This window comes from Varroa destructor, unplaced genomic scaffold (genome assembly GCF_002443255.2).
Source record: "Varroa destructor unplaced genomic scaffold, Vdes_3.0 BEIS01000005.1, whole genome shotgun sequence".
NCBI classification, from domain to species: Eukaryota; Metazoa; Arthropoda; class Arachnida; order Mesostigmata; family Varroidae; genus Varroa; species Varroa destructor.
In genome coordinates this window covers 31803818-31821713 of record NW_019211458.1, presented here as the reverse complement: position 1 = coordinate 31821713, position 17896 = coordinate 31803818, and the positions used below count along the sequence as shown (strand labels likewise).

The 17896-nt window shown below is 40.9% G+C and overlaps 1 protein-coding gene and 1 long non-coding RNA gene across 14 annotated transcripts in view; one reads left to right on the top strand and one right to left on the bottom strand.

The window, feature by feature from the left end:
- Window positions 1–1581: 1581 nt before the first annotated feature.
- rau (RA domain-containing protein rau) overlaps window positions 1582–17896 on the bottom strand; it is a 278997-nt gene continuing 262682 nt past the window's right edge. For 8 of the 12 annotated variants that reach the window (XM_086989742.1, XM_022809290.2, XM_086989737.1 and 5 more), the window contains 5 exons: window positions 6370–6547; window positions 5799–5947; window positions 5134–5266; window positions 4645–4804; window positions 1582–4237 (listed from right to left, as the gene is read on the bottom strand). In XM_086989742.1, the coding sequence (XP_086845868.1) occupies window positions 3745–4237; window positions 4645–4804; window positions 5134–5266; window positions 5799–5947; window positions 6370–6547 (1113 nt within the window). In that variant the 3' untranslated portion in view covers window positions 1582–3744. Of the gene's footprint in view, window positions 4238–4644; window positions 4805–5133; window positions 5267–5798; window positions 5948–6369; window positions 6548–6937; window positions 7078–7813; window positions 7980–8003; window positions 8194–10846; window positions 10977–17896 lie in introns of those variants that run through there. The other 4 variants (XM_022809289.2, XM_086989739.1, XM_086989743.1 and 1 more) reach the window with 4 other exon arrangements.
- LOC147755569 (uncharacterized) lies at window positions 8310–12229 on the top strand. Of its 2 annotated transcripts, none has more exons than XR_015328082.1 (3): window positions 8310–8448; window positions 10558–11167; window positions 11859–12229. It is a non-coding gene; the product is annotated as an uncharacterized LOC147755569 (long non-coding RNA). The 2 variants fall into 2 exon arrangements; XR_015328081.1 differs by lacking the exon at window positions 8310–8448 and adding an exon at window positions 8623–9372.

Sequence of the window (17896 nt, the reverse complement as noted above, 5' to 3'; positions counted from 1 at the left end):
ATTATGTAGGAAATATATTTAAGGAAAGGTTTTTGACTGAGGTGTTGCTTCGGTATATAAGACCATATATATATATAAATGACTGTAATATACATTACCACTTAACCCTGTCCTCATTAACTAATGGGTCATACAACACGATTATCCGATCAAACTGTAATAAATAAACGACTTAATTGTGTATACAAATAGAGAAGTGTTTTTTTTATTCTACAATCGAGTGTACTGTTGTTTGTGAGCCCCGTGGGACGCAGCATTCCCTTTATATTTAGAATTATTTCATAACTTCTGGGCAAAGGAAAGGTTTTTGAAGAAAACATAGAACATATTACTGATCATTGTATAGGTCTGAAAAAGTAAATACAGAAGATCTCTGTTGCTTATGGTAGCCAATGCGAAGCCAAAAAAAGTGGGTTGAGAAATATGAACAAATAATTTCCAGAGTTTACAAGAAATAGGCCTTAAGACCCTAAGGAAAAAACAGATTAACCGTAAACTTTATCTCTGTTTAACTCTAAACTCATTTTTTAACCTACTGGGAACATGTATTCTTCCCTTTTAGCCCTATGTAATAATACTAAAAACCCAACAATATCAAACAAATATTCAATGTTTTTCTTCATCAGCGTACGCTAATTCTCCCACTGTAGAGACAGAAAATTCAATCAAATGTTGCTTCTCACTGAGTCTCTGTTTCGCGTTTTTAAAAATTTACAATACGCTTCAACTGCGAGAATTTTAGGATCGATTAAGCGCAGCTTCATTGTTCTGGCTCGTAGGCTTTTTTTTTTTCACGGCGAACTATCTTCTCGACATAGCAGTGAACTGTACAAACGGTCGTTACTCTGACTCAAAAATGCATCGTATTTTTTCCTTTGTATATACTAGCAATTGTTATGACAAAACAGCACAACAGTATACATCCCTGTTATGTCAACATCCCTGATCATGTTCCTGTCAGGTAGTTTTTTAAGGTAACTGCCTTCGTTGGTCTGCAATGTCATCACCGAAACCAAAAGCGCAGAACAGGTCTGATGGAAAAACTGTGCGACACTGAATACGGTAAATTAAAGTATATTGACAAAACATCTCTTAGTGTAGCATTTTACTGTATACGTTTACGTTGTGCGAACCGTTAACGATTATTAAATATTTTAATAATTTTTAATGTAATGTTAAAAATTTCAATAGCGCTTGCTTTAGTTTAGCTGCTTGTTTTGATAGCAGCAAGAAATACGCGTTTTTTTTTTTCTTATTTTGTCTCATCGGCTTAATTGCGCTAACAGTTTAGAAGTTATAGAAATTATATAAGAAGTTGAATAATGTTTTCCCGGTTCTGAATTGTTGCGAGAATTCGTCGAAACTTTGAACCTAGCTTGCAAAAGGGAATATTTGAAAAAAAAAAAAAATTTCAGGTAATCTCGTTGATATTTGCTTCAATATTACGTACTGTATGTATCATCATTCGTTTTCCGTCTTCGTTCCATCCCTTTACTGAAATCGTTGTCCTGATAGGACTTCGACCACTGACAATATATGCTATATGAGGTCTCTATGGACGCTAAATAAATACTCGATATAGTAATTTTCGTTCGGAGTAACACACCTTTTATTTTTCTGTCCTCATTATAGATATTATACACAGTAATAATACATTTAATTATTAATAATAATTGTTATAGTGACGATTGATTTTTTTGAAATCGATAATCTACAGCGAAATCGAACGGTTTACTACGATCGGTTTATATTACTTCGTCTTTTGTTCCATGGCTTTCTCTTTCTTAGTTTTCAGCGTGGCTTCATCCCCTCGCCTTGTTTCGCTTAAACTCTTTACAGCTTCGTTTATTAACTCCGGTCTGCCTAGCTAACCTTGTGTCATTTGCCTTCATCGATAAATCCACTCTGACATAGGTCTATCGACCTGCTCGGTAGTCACCTCGAATCTGTTGGCGTATTGCGTTAGCCATGCATAAATTTACGATACACTATAGTTCGCTAAGTTATTGCTTTGGTTTCTGTTTTTGTTGTTGCTGCTGCTCCTGTTAGTATCTGAACAATCATTCTGTGTTGTATATGCATAACATTAAATGATCGTTTGATGTAAATAATAATAAATACGCAATTTTACGTTTAACAACACCGAATTTTGGTTCAGTGCTCTTTGTTTTCGTTCCTTTCGATTCGAGTTTATCTGTGGCGCTCCGACGTGCCCACATGTACACGGATGGTAACACGTTACTTTATCCCGGCCCCATACTGCTCGATGCCACATGCACAGCCGTTGTACACGATCGATACGAAGTGGTGCGTGGTTCAATGGGGGAAGTGGGGTATCTGTGGAAAGTCGCTCCATATTCGAATACGAACATCTTGGCATACACGCCGTCCGGTACATCTAAGTTAATTATGCTAGGCGGAAGAAAATATAGACCATGGATCAGATGACTGGTCAGCCTAGATACGTTTTCTGCCCAGGTTGGAGCACGAGGAAGAAATAATGCTTCAGGCTGTGAAAAATATGAGCGCCATTTCAGCTACTACACAAATGTCTGACGCCCGTACACAGTTCCCTTGTTCATGTATCATCAATGGCACACTAAGGGCCTAGTAACTAACATAGTATAGACCGTAACTGTTTTAACATTAATGGTCAAGAACGTTTGTTTGAAAGGCAAAAGGCTAAACTGACAATAGAAAAACTCTTTTACAAATGACAAACATGCAAAAATAAAAATAGATTCTATAGGCATCGAAGACGCCCCCAGCGTTATGTCGTGTTGTGTTATATACTTGTGTGCTAATTCCTTCCTGAATAATACGCTGGTCCATGATTTGCTTCACTTTGCCTATAATCTGCATCCTAATATTTCCAATACAATTAGTAAATAAATTCAAAATTAATTAATATTTGGTCATATCGACCCCACACAAATGTTCGTACATACACTGGGTTTACTTTTTTTTGTTTCCCCTCCTCCTGATTTCGCTCGCTGGGGCTTTTTTTATTTACGCACGGTCCTTTGTAGAGCAGGCGAAATCGTTAGCACATTCAACCTTGTATTTTCGTCTTTAAAGGTCTCATCAGCATTTTGTCCATGAAATGTTTGTGTTTCGTTAGTTGATTAAAAATTGAGTGGATATTTGTTTGTTTGGTAGCATTTGACTAGCATCGCTCGTTCACAGCGACATAACTCCGTGCGCCGGTAACAACAATATAACATTAACGTATAACGACTCGCCGAAGATTCTGTCGCCATTTACCTCATACATATATATGCAACTCCAATTGTACAGTCATTCATCGTTCTCTTTGAATATACTCTGCTATCTCTATTGGCATCAAACTCTCATTCTCGCGTTGTGCATCTAGTGAACTATTCGGGAAAAAGTGTTTTGTCCCGTTCCAGTTAGTTGCAACTTCGAAATATTGCTTTCCGCAGAATTGCTCGAACACTACCATAAGAAACGTAAATAGTTGTCATGAGACATGAGCCAAACGATGTCGTATTGGCCTATTACTTCAAAAAGAAGGCGTACGGCTTTTCGTCTCTTTCGCTTGCCCCTGAACAAAAAAACTCATTATCGATAAAGAAAAAAAAACAAAAACGCTTTTGGAATTTTTCATGCGGTAGCGTTCACATCTCACTCAGTCAAACTCGGGCCTGTGGAACAAGAACACCAGGTCTGTGCAAGAATCATCCAGACAGCCTTTCTCACACCGTAGGATTGGTGGCAGTATTGCTAGATGTAAAAACAGTTCTCGTACGAATTGTAGTGGGATTTACCAGGAGCGACAAGGCCGCCCCCGACTGCGTTAGCGGTTCCCCCGCTACCTAGAAACACTGCAGTGGGCGCTGGCGACGATCCAGGTGATGCCGATGTGGCCGAAGAGGCCGAACTTGATGATCCGGCCGAGGATAGTTCGACCGATGACCTCGACGTGCGCAGTCGATGAATGTATAGCTCTTGTGACGATGGCTGAAGGCCCTGATGATGCTTGTGCAGTGGCGGGGACAGAAGCAAAGGAAGAGAAGGCGGAGAAACCTGCTGACGACGAAGGGGTTCATTCTGCTGATGGCTCAAAGATGTATGAATCGTTGGCCGAGTGAGGGGATGAACGCTGTGGACACCGAGGGTTGTGTGGGGCGTGTTATGGGACAATGCAGCTGCCGTTGTTGTCGGGCGTGAATGAAATACCGACTGAATACTGGATACGGACTCAGATGACAGCGTGCTACGGATATACACGTGCAGAGAACGAAAGTTAATCCTTTGAATAAACCAACCATAGCCAGATACAGTCATACGGAAGTGGACGCGTATGGATATTGAATTGTAATAATAAATATGATGATGAGTACAGACTAAAGTAGGGTGTTATTTTATATTTGATCCAAACTATTCAAAAAAATTCAAACTACGGTTTGAAGCTTCGCGGAACTTTGTAATATGCTTATGATGATGAGTCTTAATATTACTATTATGTATCAAATTCCTTCCTTAGTAAGTATGTCAAATTTACGAAATGGAAATTAGAAATTCTTTCGTAATTGGTCACGGCAGCAGTAGAGTTAGATGCAGGAAAATTAGTGTAGCTAAGCAATATGCTGTCTGGAGAATGCTTCGCGTAGCCCACAGTACCTGGACGCCGATGAATTGGACCCGGTTGATCCGGTACTCCATGTGGAGGGACAGGACGTGGTTGTCTGCGCGCGACGAAGGTGGAACGCGAGTCTCTGGGATGAAGGCCAGTCCTGCTGGAGCTTCAATGGGACCTCTTGAGGGTACACCATACGTTCATCTACAAATCGCATTTAGAGCACGCATTACAGGTTAGAGATGTCAAAATTATATTGCTAATTCCGGAAGCAACAGCTTATGAGGATATAATAACAATGATAATATTGAATTTTATTGGTAAATTTAAAATTCTTCACTGCAAGCAATAATAATAATAATAATAAAGCCTGTTTTAGTCCATTATGATTGTCGAGGAGAATCTTACGAGTCCTGCGAAAACAAATTTTTGGTTCGAACGTAATGGAAAAACACGAAGAAATGACTACGCAAATGGCTGTGAAAAGACGCTGTTTATATGTATTGCACAGAAAGGAAGAAACAGGCACGCACAGCTGGACGTGTGTGACACGAGATACAGGGCAAACTTTGATGGTCTCTCAAGCGAGTTGTAACAGTGTAGGACAAGCTGGACCACCTGCTCGGCCGTCGTCTTCTCTGACACAAGTAGAGACTTGTAGAGCGACTACAAGTTACAACCGGCGCACAGTTACATGAAATGAGGAATCCAACGATAATTCATTACTACAACTAACTAGCATATTTTCGAAAAATTATAAATTTTGCATGCACAATCGTACCATTACTCTATGTATAGAGAACAACGATTAGGTAACAGAAGCCCTGTTCTGGTGCTACCGACATATGATACCGTAGCTTAAACAAAGTATTCTTTGTGTGATTGGTTTGAAATGATGAATTTTATCAATGTACGAAAACTGATCTGCTTTGGAGGACGTGATCAAAAATACTTATAAAAAAATATATGATTCTGAAGCCGTTCTAGACAGGTGTAGGCTTAGGTGAACTGAAAGCCTATTCTAATTCAGCCGCACGGTTTACGCAGCAGTTCGATATATAATATTCTCAATGTGGTTAAAAATTACTTATAAATAAAAATTATAAATGCATGCTGATTCGGAGACAGATTCACGCCCATTATGTGCTCATATATGTCGCTACATAAATATACTTCTTGTACAAATTCATAAACATACCCCGGCCATAAGACAGCTATCGTAAACCCTGATTAACCCTCCGCGACGAGTCTGAAGTAGAAATTTTGACTCTCCTTTAGGGTGGCACGCTTGTAACTCAGCGGGACGAGCCTCATCGTCTAGGACCATAATTGTCCGGATGGGGATTCCTATGGAAAAGCAATGTGTTAGTTGATGATATGAAAAATACGATCTAAACAGGAAAGACACACATATCTAGTGATAATGGCTAGCTAACTAGAACATTATACCTAGACGTACCTGATAAATCTAAGCTGTCGACTATATATATATATGATTCCACTACCAGGTCTGAATAAAGGCCACCCTAATCATGGCCTATAATTCCGACAAAGTTCGCGCATATCTAGCCTTTCAATCGATACAGTTCGCTGTATTATTTACTAAACTATATATGAAGTTCTTTATAATTTATCTTTGTTTAATTTTTTATGTAATAATTATTAATGCGATCGATATAACTAACGTGTGACCAGTTCAACCTTTTATTGCTTGCATCAACTTGCTTTAAAAGCGACGTGTTTAGTGCATTTCTATGATAACTTCGTACCTGTACTACGCATCCAGACTTCCATGGTGAGGTAATATAGATTGGGATCACGATGCTTCATTTTGAATTTTTGCAGTAAGATCATTATCACCTGCTGAGCTGAAGTAGTCCCATCTATACATAGCGTCTTGTACTCAATGTCCGAGCAAAGAACGCGGGCGTAAACCTTTACCATCACCTGCAATCAGCCGGGAACAAAAGCAAAATAAGATGTATTCAGAAAAAAAAACCCAAGGAGGAGCACTATTAGTGGTTCTTTACTGAAAATTACCAAATCGAATGAAAAAATTCCCTGTAGTAGATCATTTTTTGAAAATACACTAAAAAGGCGTCACAGTCTTTCGAATGCTGTTCCGCTACGAAGCGTTTAGGTACGCGTGCACTTGCTATGTGGTCAACGTACGTATTGTGATTTTTCGGCGAAGCTAGCTAGAAGCTTACGCAGCACAAGGACGGGCGCCCACACGATCTCTGTGCTTTATACGACAGGTAGCACAGATCATATTCGAGGACTACATATTTAACGTATCTGTTTGTGTGTACATCTATTTTGCAGTAGTAGTACAACCTATATTGTATGCGTATGTGCCGTAGTATTCGATGCCGTCGGTGAATCCTCTCAAAGTGATTATTCCGCATATAGCGCGTACGTTCCATCTCTGATAATACTTTAGATATTTCCCCTATTGAGTCGGTCAAGTTAATTGCGTATGTAAACCAGCAGAGAAGCTTGCACCTGGCCGCCATGCTGACGTTTTGGACGTAGCGGCACCTATAGTAGGCCAGATCTATTCTGCACGTCGAGTTTCAGTAACTTTGCCGCTTCGACAGGATGCAGGTGCGCGATAGATGCAGATATGACTGTCGCTCCTCACACAGGCTCCTCCCTTCTATCCGATGTGGGACAAACAAACAAACAACTGTGTTTGAATGAATGTAATAGACTTGTAAACTAGAATTGTGCAGATCAAATCAACTCGAGAATATACATGGTTCCTTTTTGAAACGCCTTTACACGTTGATCTAGACTAAAAGCCAAAATTGTTTTTGACGACAAAAAAAAACAGAAGAAAAAGTAAAATTACTGCCCAATATGCCATACGCAAGATATCTGCTAACGGGTTGTTTTAAGTCCCATTTGTCCATCCCTTTAGCCCACGTACGATAGACGTCTAAAAAGTTTTAAAAACATAACAGTTAAATGCGAAATTCAAGAGCTTAACGAATAACAAAGCTCATCCGTATGAAGTAAATCTAGGTGAATCAAAACAACTATGTTACTGACAAAAAAATACAACAATCAATTCCGGCTACAGGAACCAATCAGCTTGTTTTCATGTTAGTTAAGTTCCGCCTCTTATCCCTGACGGAACTTTTTTAGGTGACGAAATGGCATGACAAGTTGATGAATTAAGATCACAGCGCAAAAAAACGTAAAACTTACCGAAGGAGAATCAGCCTTAATTAGATTAAATCAATACTAACACCATTAACCGACCAGGAACGGCTAATGTGTCGACGATAGCCATTACGCTGCTATTGTTACCGGTGGATCAGCAACGATAAATAGTAAAATAACGATTTTTGTGATTCGTCATAACATTGGGGTTACACGAATTGCTCCAATTTCTTACATCGGGTTGACATACTGCACGGAAGCTCAGCACGAGATTAGCTTGTTTCTCAATCATGTCGCCGCTTACTTCTTATTGGCGTGCATCGTTCTTTAATGCATTTGCAGTGTATGCATCTCACGTGTGATCCATACAGTATCACTCATCACGACCAATACTGCAAACCATTGTATAACGCCAACAGCTTCGGCAGTTGTTCATTTTCATCTCCGTTTTCTTCTTCTTAAGGCAGGAGAGTCAGGATCTCTACATGGCACATCTCTCGGTTCGCTTGTACATCAAATTGAAGTCTTGTTACGGAAATATTTTATAAAAGGACACTGAAGGTTAGTCTGCTCGGCTTACGTCCGGTATCCAGTCTGACAAGAAAAGCGTTAATCAGAGAAAATGGCAGTGGCGAGGTCGGGCCATTGCCGCAGCAAATATCTACCGCAGTAACCATCAAGTAAGTCACAGACAATCAATAAGATAAACGGCGTCCATTGCAGTGTGTACGTGAGCGACCATATAGCGAATTACCATTCAGTTCCACTTTATGTCTGTTTTGATCTCGACAGAATGAAAACGCAGTAACGGAATAAAGCCTTTAGGCGCGCATATCACGTAGCATCTGCCTCTTGAGAGAAGGGTAATGTTACCAAAAAATGATAGTAGAAACTGTAGATGACGACATAACTGAATGATTGCCGAAGAAGCTTTAGAAGAGGAAAAAGATGAAAACGGCCAAAAAAGAAAGGCAAACAAATTAACGCGGCTAAAAGAAGGGTCCCACTGTAGATAGCTACCGCTCGATCACATCAATCAAAGACGAACCCACACATTAGAGAAGAGCGAAAGGAGCTTACACGAGGGTCGTCTCCATATCAATATATCCGTCTAGATATACGTGTGGACGATGGAAAGCACTGAGGCCTCCTACAATACTCAGCCCTTGGCACTGTTCTGCTAGGCGATCAGGGCATCGAACCGGAGTTGAAACTCTGTCACTCTGAGTATGTTTCACAGTACCTAGGCCATGTACAACAACGCTTTTCAACTGACTCTGTTGAACTGCTTACGCTAGAAGGCCAATCGTCGGTTAGGGAGGCATCGTAATCGCCATCAATGACGGCACGTATCGTATAGTGCAGCTTCTGACAGAGCAAGGAAAATCAAACGGGGAAAGAATCATCCTCAAACATGATGCATTTACTGTTTTTTGATCTTGTGTGATTTTGTTACACATGACACGTAAGGGTGCTATTACGCTTCTCTGTATTTGTTACGCACGTAGAAACGTCACTGGTCTCGACACCAATATGGACGGCAAGTAAATTTGATATGACGGAACTTTCGAACTGCAGCATCTACGTAAGCAGAAGATTTTAAGGTAAGCGTCAAACATATTAGTCTCCAAGTGATGTTTGGGCGTGTGAGCTTCTGGTGGAAAGCAAATTAACAGCACCTCAGTGAAGCGTGAAGCAGTAAGCTTGATCTAGTTATTTCATCGTACGCGTTATACAAAAAACAAAAGACACAATTTAGACTAACAGAGTTTCAACACTTTCATTAGTGCCAGATAGCAGTACTTGATAAAGCGAACTTCACGCACGCGACAGCGGCAGATTTGATTATCTATAACTTGTTATTTATGTTTTTGATTGTCACAGACACGAGCTCGGCGCAAATTTTATTATGTATATCTGTGCTACCAAAGGATTATCTTTACATGTTAATGACGTGCTTGGCGCCATATTCTCTGTATTGTTGGTAGATACCTTCAGTTTCACAGCTGATAACAACCAACATTCATATAGTCTACCCCCCACCCATAACTTTTATTATTATTATTATTATCAATGAAGTTGATGCGACTTCAGCGGGCGCATTAATGCGCCCTTGTGCGAATAAATTGTTCCTCCATCTTCGGATGATTTAAGAAGATCGAAATCAACTACTCGCATCAAGAGTAAGACATTTGATTTCGACTGGTCGTATCTAGTCATCTGTTGGTTTAGCACCTGACTAGGAATCGGCAGGGGTTTCCATGGCGTCAAACCGCTTGCATTTGCCAACATCGTATTCAAAATGGGAGATAAACGCAGAACTGTTCTATGATACAGGACAACAATCGATACCCCGTGTACGCGGTGACGAAATCTATTAGAGACATTCTGTTCACACGTAATCTGTTTGTAACCGCCATTTAAATTATGCTAGTGTATGTTCTGCATAAAGGAAAGTAAAGACCTGAATTGCAAGGCACATCTTAGTATTTATCTAATCTTGTACGACACACAAACGAAGAACTATCTTGGACTGAATGGCTATATATTTAGGCAATTACCAGTTGATTACGTGAGCATGAGTTACATATGAATGTCTCGATAGTGAAAGACGTTTGTAATACTTTCACTTCGTTTCTTTTTTTTGTTCTGTTACACTGAATATGAATGATGTCCAGTATGACAGGCCAAGTCCACAAGTATTGATCCTATTATGGCTATTCCTAGTTAGTTATCTATATATATATATATATATATATATTTTTTTTTTTTTTTTTTCTGTATTTCAGCGGTGGAGCGCCAGTTGATGCGTTTCGTTTAGGTCGCAAAGCTTGATGATATAGATACTTTAATTTGACCCGTTACTAATGATTATAATAACCATGTACCTGTTCGACAAGTACTATTGAATACTGTTGCTACTACTGCTGCCGCGTAACTAATGGTCCTTATCAGTAAACCAGTAGGAAGGCTGTACGCTTCAGACAGGACGTTTTTCGCTAGACACCATTATATTCGCCCGCTACCCGATCAACGAGTGTCACGCTGTCATCAATAAACTAACGCAAAATTACGTACCTCTGCTTCGGCCGTTACCATATCTTTGTTCTATGGGCAAAGATGGTGGTGAAGGCAGTCGCCGAGCAAGGTTTGCGATCATGTATAGTGATTGAAGTAGGAAAAGTGGTTTAATACGGCGATTTTCTCCGCCGTTTGTTAATTCGCGGTGCTTCACACTGTGCAGGCAGTTACGGATTTCGATGGCTGATCTGCTCTGTTTGTGTGAGTCAGAAGGACGCGAGGCAGGAAATCGTTGGAGCGAGATGGCACAGGATGAACTGGAGCCAAGACGTAAAGTCTGAAACTCCTCAACACAAAGCAAAACGCTGCGTCTAGCGCGTACGTATCGTTTTGGTAAAGATTTAAGATACAATACATGAAAGTCCGTCACAGCCATTTTGGGGAATATAAACATATCTGAAGGCGCAAAGTGATAACTAAATATCTCTTTTACAAATGATAATGATGGTAATGTAGAACTTTATAACGGTATAAGTAAGCGTATGCGTAGCTAATCAGCCGTACATACAATTTAGGCACAAGCAAATGACATGTATTGATTTGCCAGCCGTAAAAATCCAGTGCCAATAGATAATTGTCTATTTTTATTTCAACTACTAGCATACCGTCACAGACACGCTGTCCAAGGTCTTTACATATGACTAGTTTTTTCTTGCAAGCAGAGAACTTCATTGACGCTCGAGCGACGCGGGCGCCAACACTTAGTCACCTCGTTATCCCATTCCCCCTGCTGTTCACTCTGCATTTCTGCTGTAACATAAACAACGATTTCATATGGCTTCCACTACGTTGCCATCTGAACCGCACCTGTTGCCTGTTTGACTAAGCTGATGGTATTTTCATGACTGGCTCTCACGTTATTTCTGTGCTGGTCACCATCCCCCCCCCCCCCCCCGCAGTGTCCCTGGTTTGTTTCTTCTAGCATACGCCGCAAGTGACACAGCGGCGTCAGAACCGTGCGAAATAAGTCCCCTTTGCCATTTTCTTCAACCCTTCCTAATCCTTCCAGTGGCATAAGACTGTACCATTACGAACGCTACGGCTGCATCGTACGGAAATCCGACAAGGCGACTCTAATGAAAGGGGAATGTAAGGAAGAATAGAAATGGAAAAGTCTATGTAGATTTGCCAGATCGCTGGGTAGCCATTGTTACCGTCTTAGGACATGGCTAGCACGAGAAACACTCATGTTACGACATTTCGTGGACGCTACAAACGCTCAGAATGCCGCGCGCGACGTTGGTGACGCACGTCGTCTAAAAGGAAGACAGGAATACGTCCTCTTCGCTGAGCCAGTCCTTTGCTAGCTGCACGATGCCTCGAAACGTGACTATTAGTGACTGACGTGTCAATGTCCTAAATAAATAAAGACAAAGTGTAGCATTCGCCCTCTGAAAACATAAGAAGAACCGAGAATAGGCTGAGTAAATAAATAATCAACTCCCAAAGCTAATGGAATTGGGAAAAATTGCCTTGCTAAGACGCGACTTAAAAATTAGAGGTAATTAGAACCGGTTAGGTGAATGGCGTATTTGTCGCAGAATAGGCCTGAGCGGAAGGACGACATTGATATTTGGGTCAGCTATGTAATGATTAGGTACATGTAGGTAGATTCGTCTCTATATTTGTAGCATACCATGCACTTTATTTTCTTTTGATCCGTAGAATTATTATTATACGCATTTAATGAACGGTGAGATTTACCATGCTCCTAGTACAGGGAGGTAGTAGACGGCAGTTCTTTGCCTGCATAGGAATCACCGACATACTTTTATTCATTCCATCTTACTATTGGGAAGTATAGATAATTTCTGCAGTGTCAATCTCCATCTTTTATACATTTATTTACATACATATAATGAAAAGCTGACAAATTAGTCTGATCAGTCAGCGAAATCATCAAATTAAACCATTAGACCCTGCCAGGAGTCTAGGTGCCAGCTATCCGACAAATCTATGGCAACAGTCAACAAAACAGAGCTCGCATCGACGACCGTCAGGCTTCCGGATCCATTAGGGATCTATCGTTGTCTCCAATTCAGCCTGCTGGCTAAAAAGCTACGTCTATAGCAACAACACCAGCTGGGGCCGAAACAACCAACTTATCATAGAGACTATGCTATGAGGTGCGTTATCACAAACGCTTCAGCGATGCAGAAATTGCTTCACAACAATTTCGATGAAGCGTAAAACTAGGAGGAGAGGGCAGCCAAAGAGATTCTGAAACGAGTTCACCTCTTGTCCAACCGTCTGGTCAAGCAAGTGATATTTTAGCGTTAGGAGATCGTCATCATAACCATCGTTGTTTTAAACGTAACAACGAAATCACCATGAGGTGCATCGAGACGGGAGGCGATTATGATATCGCCGATCGATACAGACAGGAACACGACCATAGAAGCTAGCCAAGGGGTTCCTTCGCTCGTACGTTTGGCAATTAGCAGCCTATAGTGCCTTCCACTCTGCTGAAGCTAACGTTAATGGTAATCAAAGTGATTCTGGCGCGCGTTTAGTATCTGAGCGTATATTTTTCATTAAACGTTCACTGATAACTCATTCTAGACGTTAGCGCGTCATGACGGCAACGTCCGTAAAAATATGAGAAAAATGACCACGCTGCTCATGGAGAAAGTTTGTCGCTAACAGACAGTGATTGAACGGCTTAGATTTCTGCTCTATCTAATAATAATCAGCATTCGTCGGTAACTTACAAATACACAGCAGAAAATAAAATGCAAGAGAACACTTTTATAACTGGAAGCGTGCATTTTAGCCAGCACAGGCTCCAGCCTTGAAATAAAATAATCCATTGAAAAAAAGATCTTCAATTTTTTAACTAAAGCATACCCTCCGCACAAATCTCTGAAATTGTAAAAGTAAAACTACGACTGTCAATGAGTCGATAAGAATCCAGCTAACTTATCCTCTCCGACGCGAAGAAGGCTCTACCAACGTGGTAATCGCTTGAGCTTCTTGATTTCAACAGCTTCGGTTAAAGTCAGTTCTGACTGACATGCCAGCCCATGGGTGAAGGGTACATTGATACTTTATCCGCAGGCCGCGGTAGTCACAAGGTAAAATTGGCGTTGAAGAGTTTCAGGTACTTCTCAAACTTCTCCCAGCCTGGTTGGTGTCAACAAGGCCGCACTTAAGGGCCTCACGTGGATCCGACAGCCATGCTGGGTCGCGCGATTTCATCAGTACGTTTCTGCCTCCATCGACAACACTAACAGAACGGAGTCTCGTTCAAGTGGACTTATTGAACGATTTCACGATGTGCGTTGGGGACGATTGCCGGTGGAAGCACCTCGTTTTATTTTTGCTTGTGTATTTACTTATTACTTCTATTTGCTTTTATTGTGAGAGGATTTTTTCTACATTTTGACTTCTGTCAATGTAAAACTCACAGAAAAAAATGTTGCAAGCTAGGTAGATCAAGAGACGGAAGCAATCGACTATATCTAGTAATGGAACATTTAGTGTATTCGTAACGTTGGTTCTCTCCAATGTTAATTAGCATTGAGAAATGAAAATGGCTTTTGGTAGTGTTATTGAGCTAAAGCCAGGAGAACAGCGGTAGTGTGTGGTTTGTAGCTACTGTTCAAATAACCTGAAAGTAAACCTGTATTGTTAGGGTTAATACCTTACAACGATCTTTTCTTCCGCGGCCAAAAACATTTTTTCAAGGAATCTACTAGGGCAGTATGGCCTTGCTGAATACCCAGGCGCTCGTTAGAGGAACAATTTTTTTTTGTAATTTTCTTGCCTTTTTATAACAAATAGAATCGGACCAGTCTAGTCCAGTAATGAGAAAGTATTCATTGTTAATAATCTTCCCACGATAGCATTCGGATAGCAACAACATCATGAACAAGCAAGATAATTATAATATTTCGAAATAAGTAAGTGCGTTTTCCATCATGGCGAACAGATGATAAATAAATTAACCGATTCGATCCAGAAAAAAACCCATGGAAATTTTCGACTACTCCTCCTTGTTTAACTGAAGGCCCGCAGGCTATTTAATATTGCTACGATATTGTCTTCTACTGCACGTGGCAGCGTTCATCTACTGGGCTTCAATAGCTTTTTGATAGAAATGATTCGACCCGTTGTTACATCGAAAGCCATTACTGTTTTAAAACATACATATATAATCCCGAAAACCACTGCTGCTGTTAGAGACTACTCTGCGTCGTAAATGTGAGCACTATGTTATGTGGTCGGAACATTTTTCTTCTCCAGAGCTTTAGAGGCAATTATTCATGTGAGCAGCGATTACGACGGATAATTACCCTATTATTTTTCGAATCACTGTCTATAATAAGTATGAAAGTGAATTTAAATAGAGTCAACGCTCATTTATAATCTTCGTAGAAAAAATCACCGCCAAATCAATGTAAGGACATGTTGTTCCTGTTGGAAGATAATCAGAAAATGTACTTTTTTGATAGTCATACTCCTTTAGCAGGGCGGCGCTTGTGACGTTTGCTGAGATGTTAAGGGATTGGGCATCAACCTAGTTTTCTTCAACATTCAAACCTAAATATTGACTAAGCCGGGACGCCGTTGTCAAAAGTACCAATTGCGCTAACAACTATTAAGTTCGAATAAAAATACTGCCAATCAGCATCTGCCAGTAATAGTGAGATGGGTCGAATAGTTAAATTAATTAGTGGGTAACCTATATGCGAGACGTGTTGTCGACCGTAGCTCACCATTAAGGCTAATCGCGCGACGCGGGTAGGCCAACTGCGACCTAGGGATCACGAAGCCACCAGCAACAATGGCCGCTAGAACAATTGCGACGGGAAGTGTTAGCCACAGGATGCGATCGCGGATCGCAGTTAATGAGTGAACGGCCGTTGGTTAGTCTATGCTGAATGGTCATGGTGACTTTGGACACCGTCTTTGTTTTTCCATTTCATAGGAAGACAAAAAAAATTGAAGGGAGAAGCGGAAAGCGAAAACGGGGCGAGATTCTTGTTGACAAATAGAGATGTCCAAATGATAGCTTCGTGGCTAGATTATATGTTTGTAACTTAATTATTATAAGTGAACATGGCCACATTTAGTAGTTCTGTGCCTTACATGGATGATTGTAGGTACCGCTTTGACCGTTAATCAACATAATACATATACAAGTAATAAAAGTTATCGTTAGACGATGTCGCCGTGCAGACACTACAGACCTTTTGTGTTGGCTAGTGATCACCCAGTGGCTTGGATGCATCACGTTTCGAAAGTACAGTACGACTATTTAATTAACATTAAGACATGCGGAAACTGCATCTCCATGGTCTATTATGTGGCAATGCGTGTAGGAAGAGTGTACCCACATGAACACGACGGGCTTTAATCGGCAAAAACGCGATGCAACAATACATATAGTAATATACATAGTTTGTTGGAGTTGGCCAGAATTCATCGCCTCTCAAATAAGGGACCCTATAATATGTACGACGATACGGGACCCCTACGTTCAATTGTTACAGAACTTTTACTGCCACCCCAAGCGGATACTTCTATGTACAATTATTCTTTGAACTCTTGATTGTACCAGCGAAAGAAGAAGATCGTCCCTATACAACCAAAGATGGCGCATCATTTTAAATATGTTCAGGCTAAATTTCGCTTCGCCCCCCAGGTTTTCACGTAACAATGCGAAAAAGCAACAATCCGAGTTGCCTCCCCCTCACAGCAATAAGATCTCGCATTGACACACATTGTATCAAATATATAGACACAATATATATGCAGCCATTTACACCTTGCTTAAACTGACATTAAAATCTGCTTTGCAAATCCACCTGCAAACTGGTGGCCATTAAAATAATGTCGATTGTTCGATAACAAGATTGCCAACGTGCAGCTGTTATTGGCTGACTGACGCCATCCCGACAACGATCGATGCCGTCATCTAGTCTAAAAGCGTCAGATCTGCAATGGCTTTAGAAAGCAGAAGCAAAAGCCAATCACAGGAATGACTGATCAAGTTGACGTGGAGCAGAAATGCAGCAACAAAGAGTGACGAAAACAGTCGTACAACCTCTATAAATATAGTGCACCATATAGAACGGTCGTTTGCCCGTTCGGTCGTTTACATTGGCTGATTGCGCCAGTCTTACCGTCGTCCTGACTTTCGTTGAGATCTTAGTCGTTCGCTTGGTAAAGATGGCTTTTCCACCACTCATCTCTCGATACCTTTTATCTTTCTACCCTTCATGTTTGCCAATCGATTGGCGTGTGTGTACATAGCGATGTGCGTAAATCGCCTAAGAAGCACCGGCTGGCAAAATCATAAAGACGGTCACTGAATGACGTCGACACGGTTGCTTCTGTAGCTGTTTGATGGCTGTTATCGAAAGGTCGTATCCGCACAGGACGACGTCCCCTCGTTGTCCGGAACTTGGTTGATTGCGCACGAACGCATGGCCTAGAGACGGTAAATAGCTTCTATATATATATCCTACTCTGAAGCCGTTAATCACGTTTGTTCAATAACATAGAGTCGAGGAATAGCGACGGGCCAGCAGAAAATAGCATAATCAGCAACAGAAAATAGTAGGTGCACCTGTACCTATACACTATGCTAATCCGTTTCTTCGGAACGTTGCGGAATGGCTAGGTTTATCTTAGGAAAAGGAGCATCGTTGGATCAGACTCGTATAGCTATCAATCAGTCACCGAAGCTACAAAATCTGACTCTCATTCACTCGTCGTTATATCAACGCATTATAGTATTCACTTAGTATAGTAATAGCTGCTAGGGCGAGCAAACACACGTCGATCAATATAATTTACGAAACCGATGACAGTCACTGAAAATCAAAGGAAGACTCTCACTATCCAGCCGATTCTCTGCTTTCTCCTACTGTGCTCAGGAAGGTTCCTCCGCAGTAACTTGCAAACTTACTAATTTGTTTGCGTGAACGCCCCACAAAAACGAGAGAAGCAGCGTTAATAGTTGAATGCGGCCAAATACTACGGAGGCGCAAGTTCGTCGACTAGAGCCATTATCAATAAGCCTACAGAACTATATATATA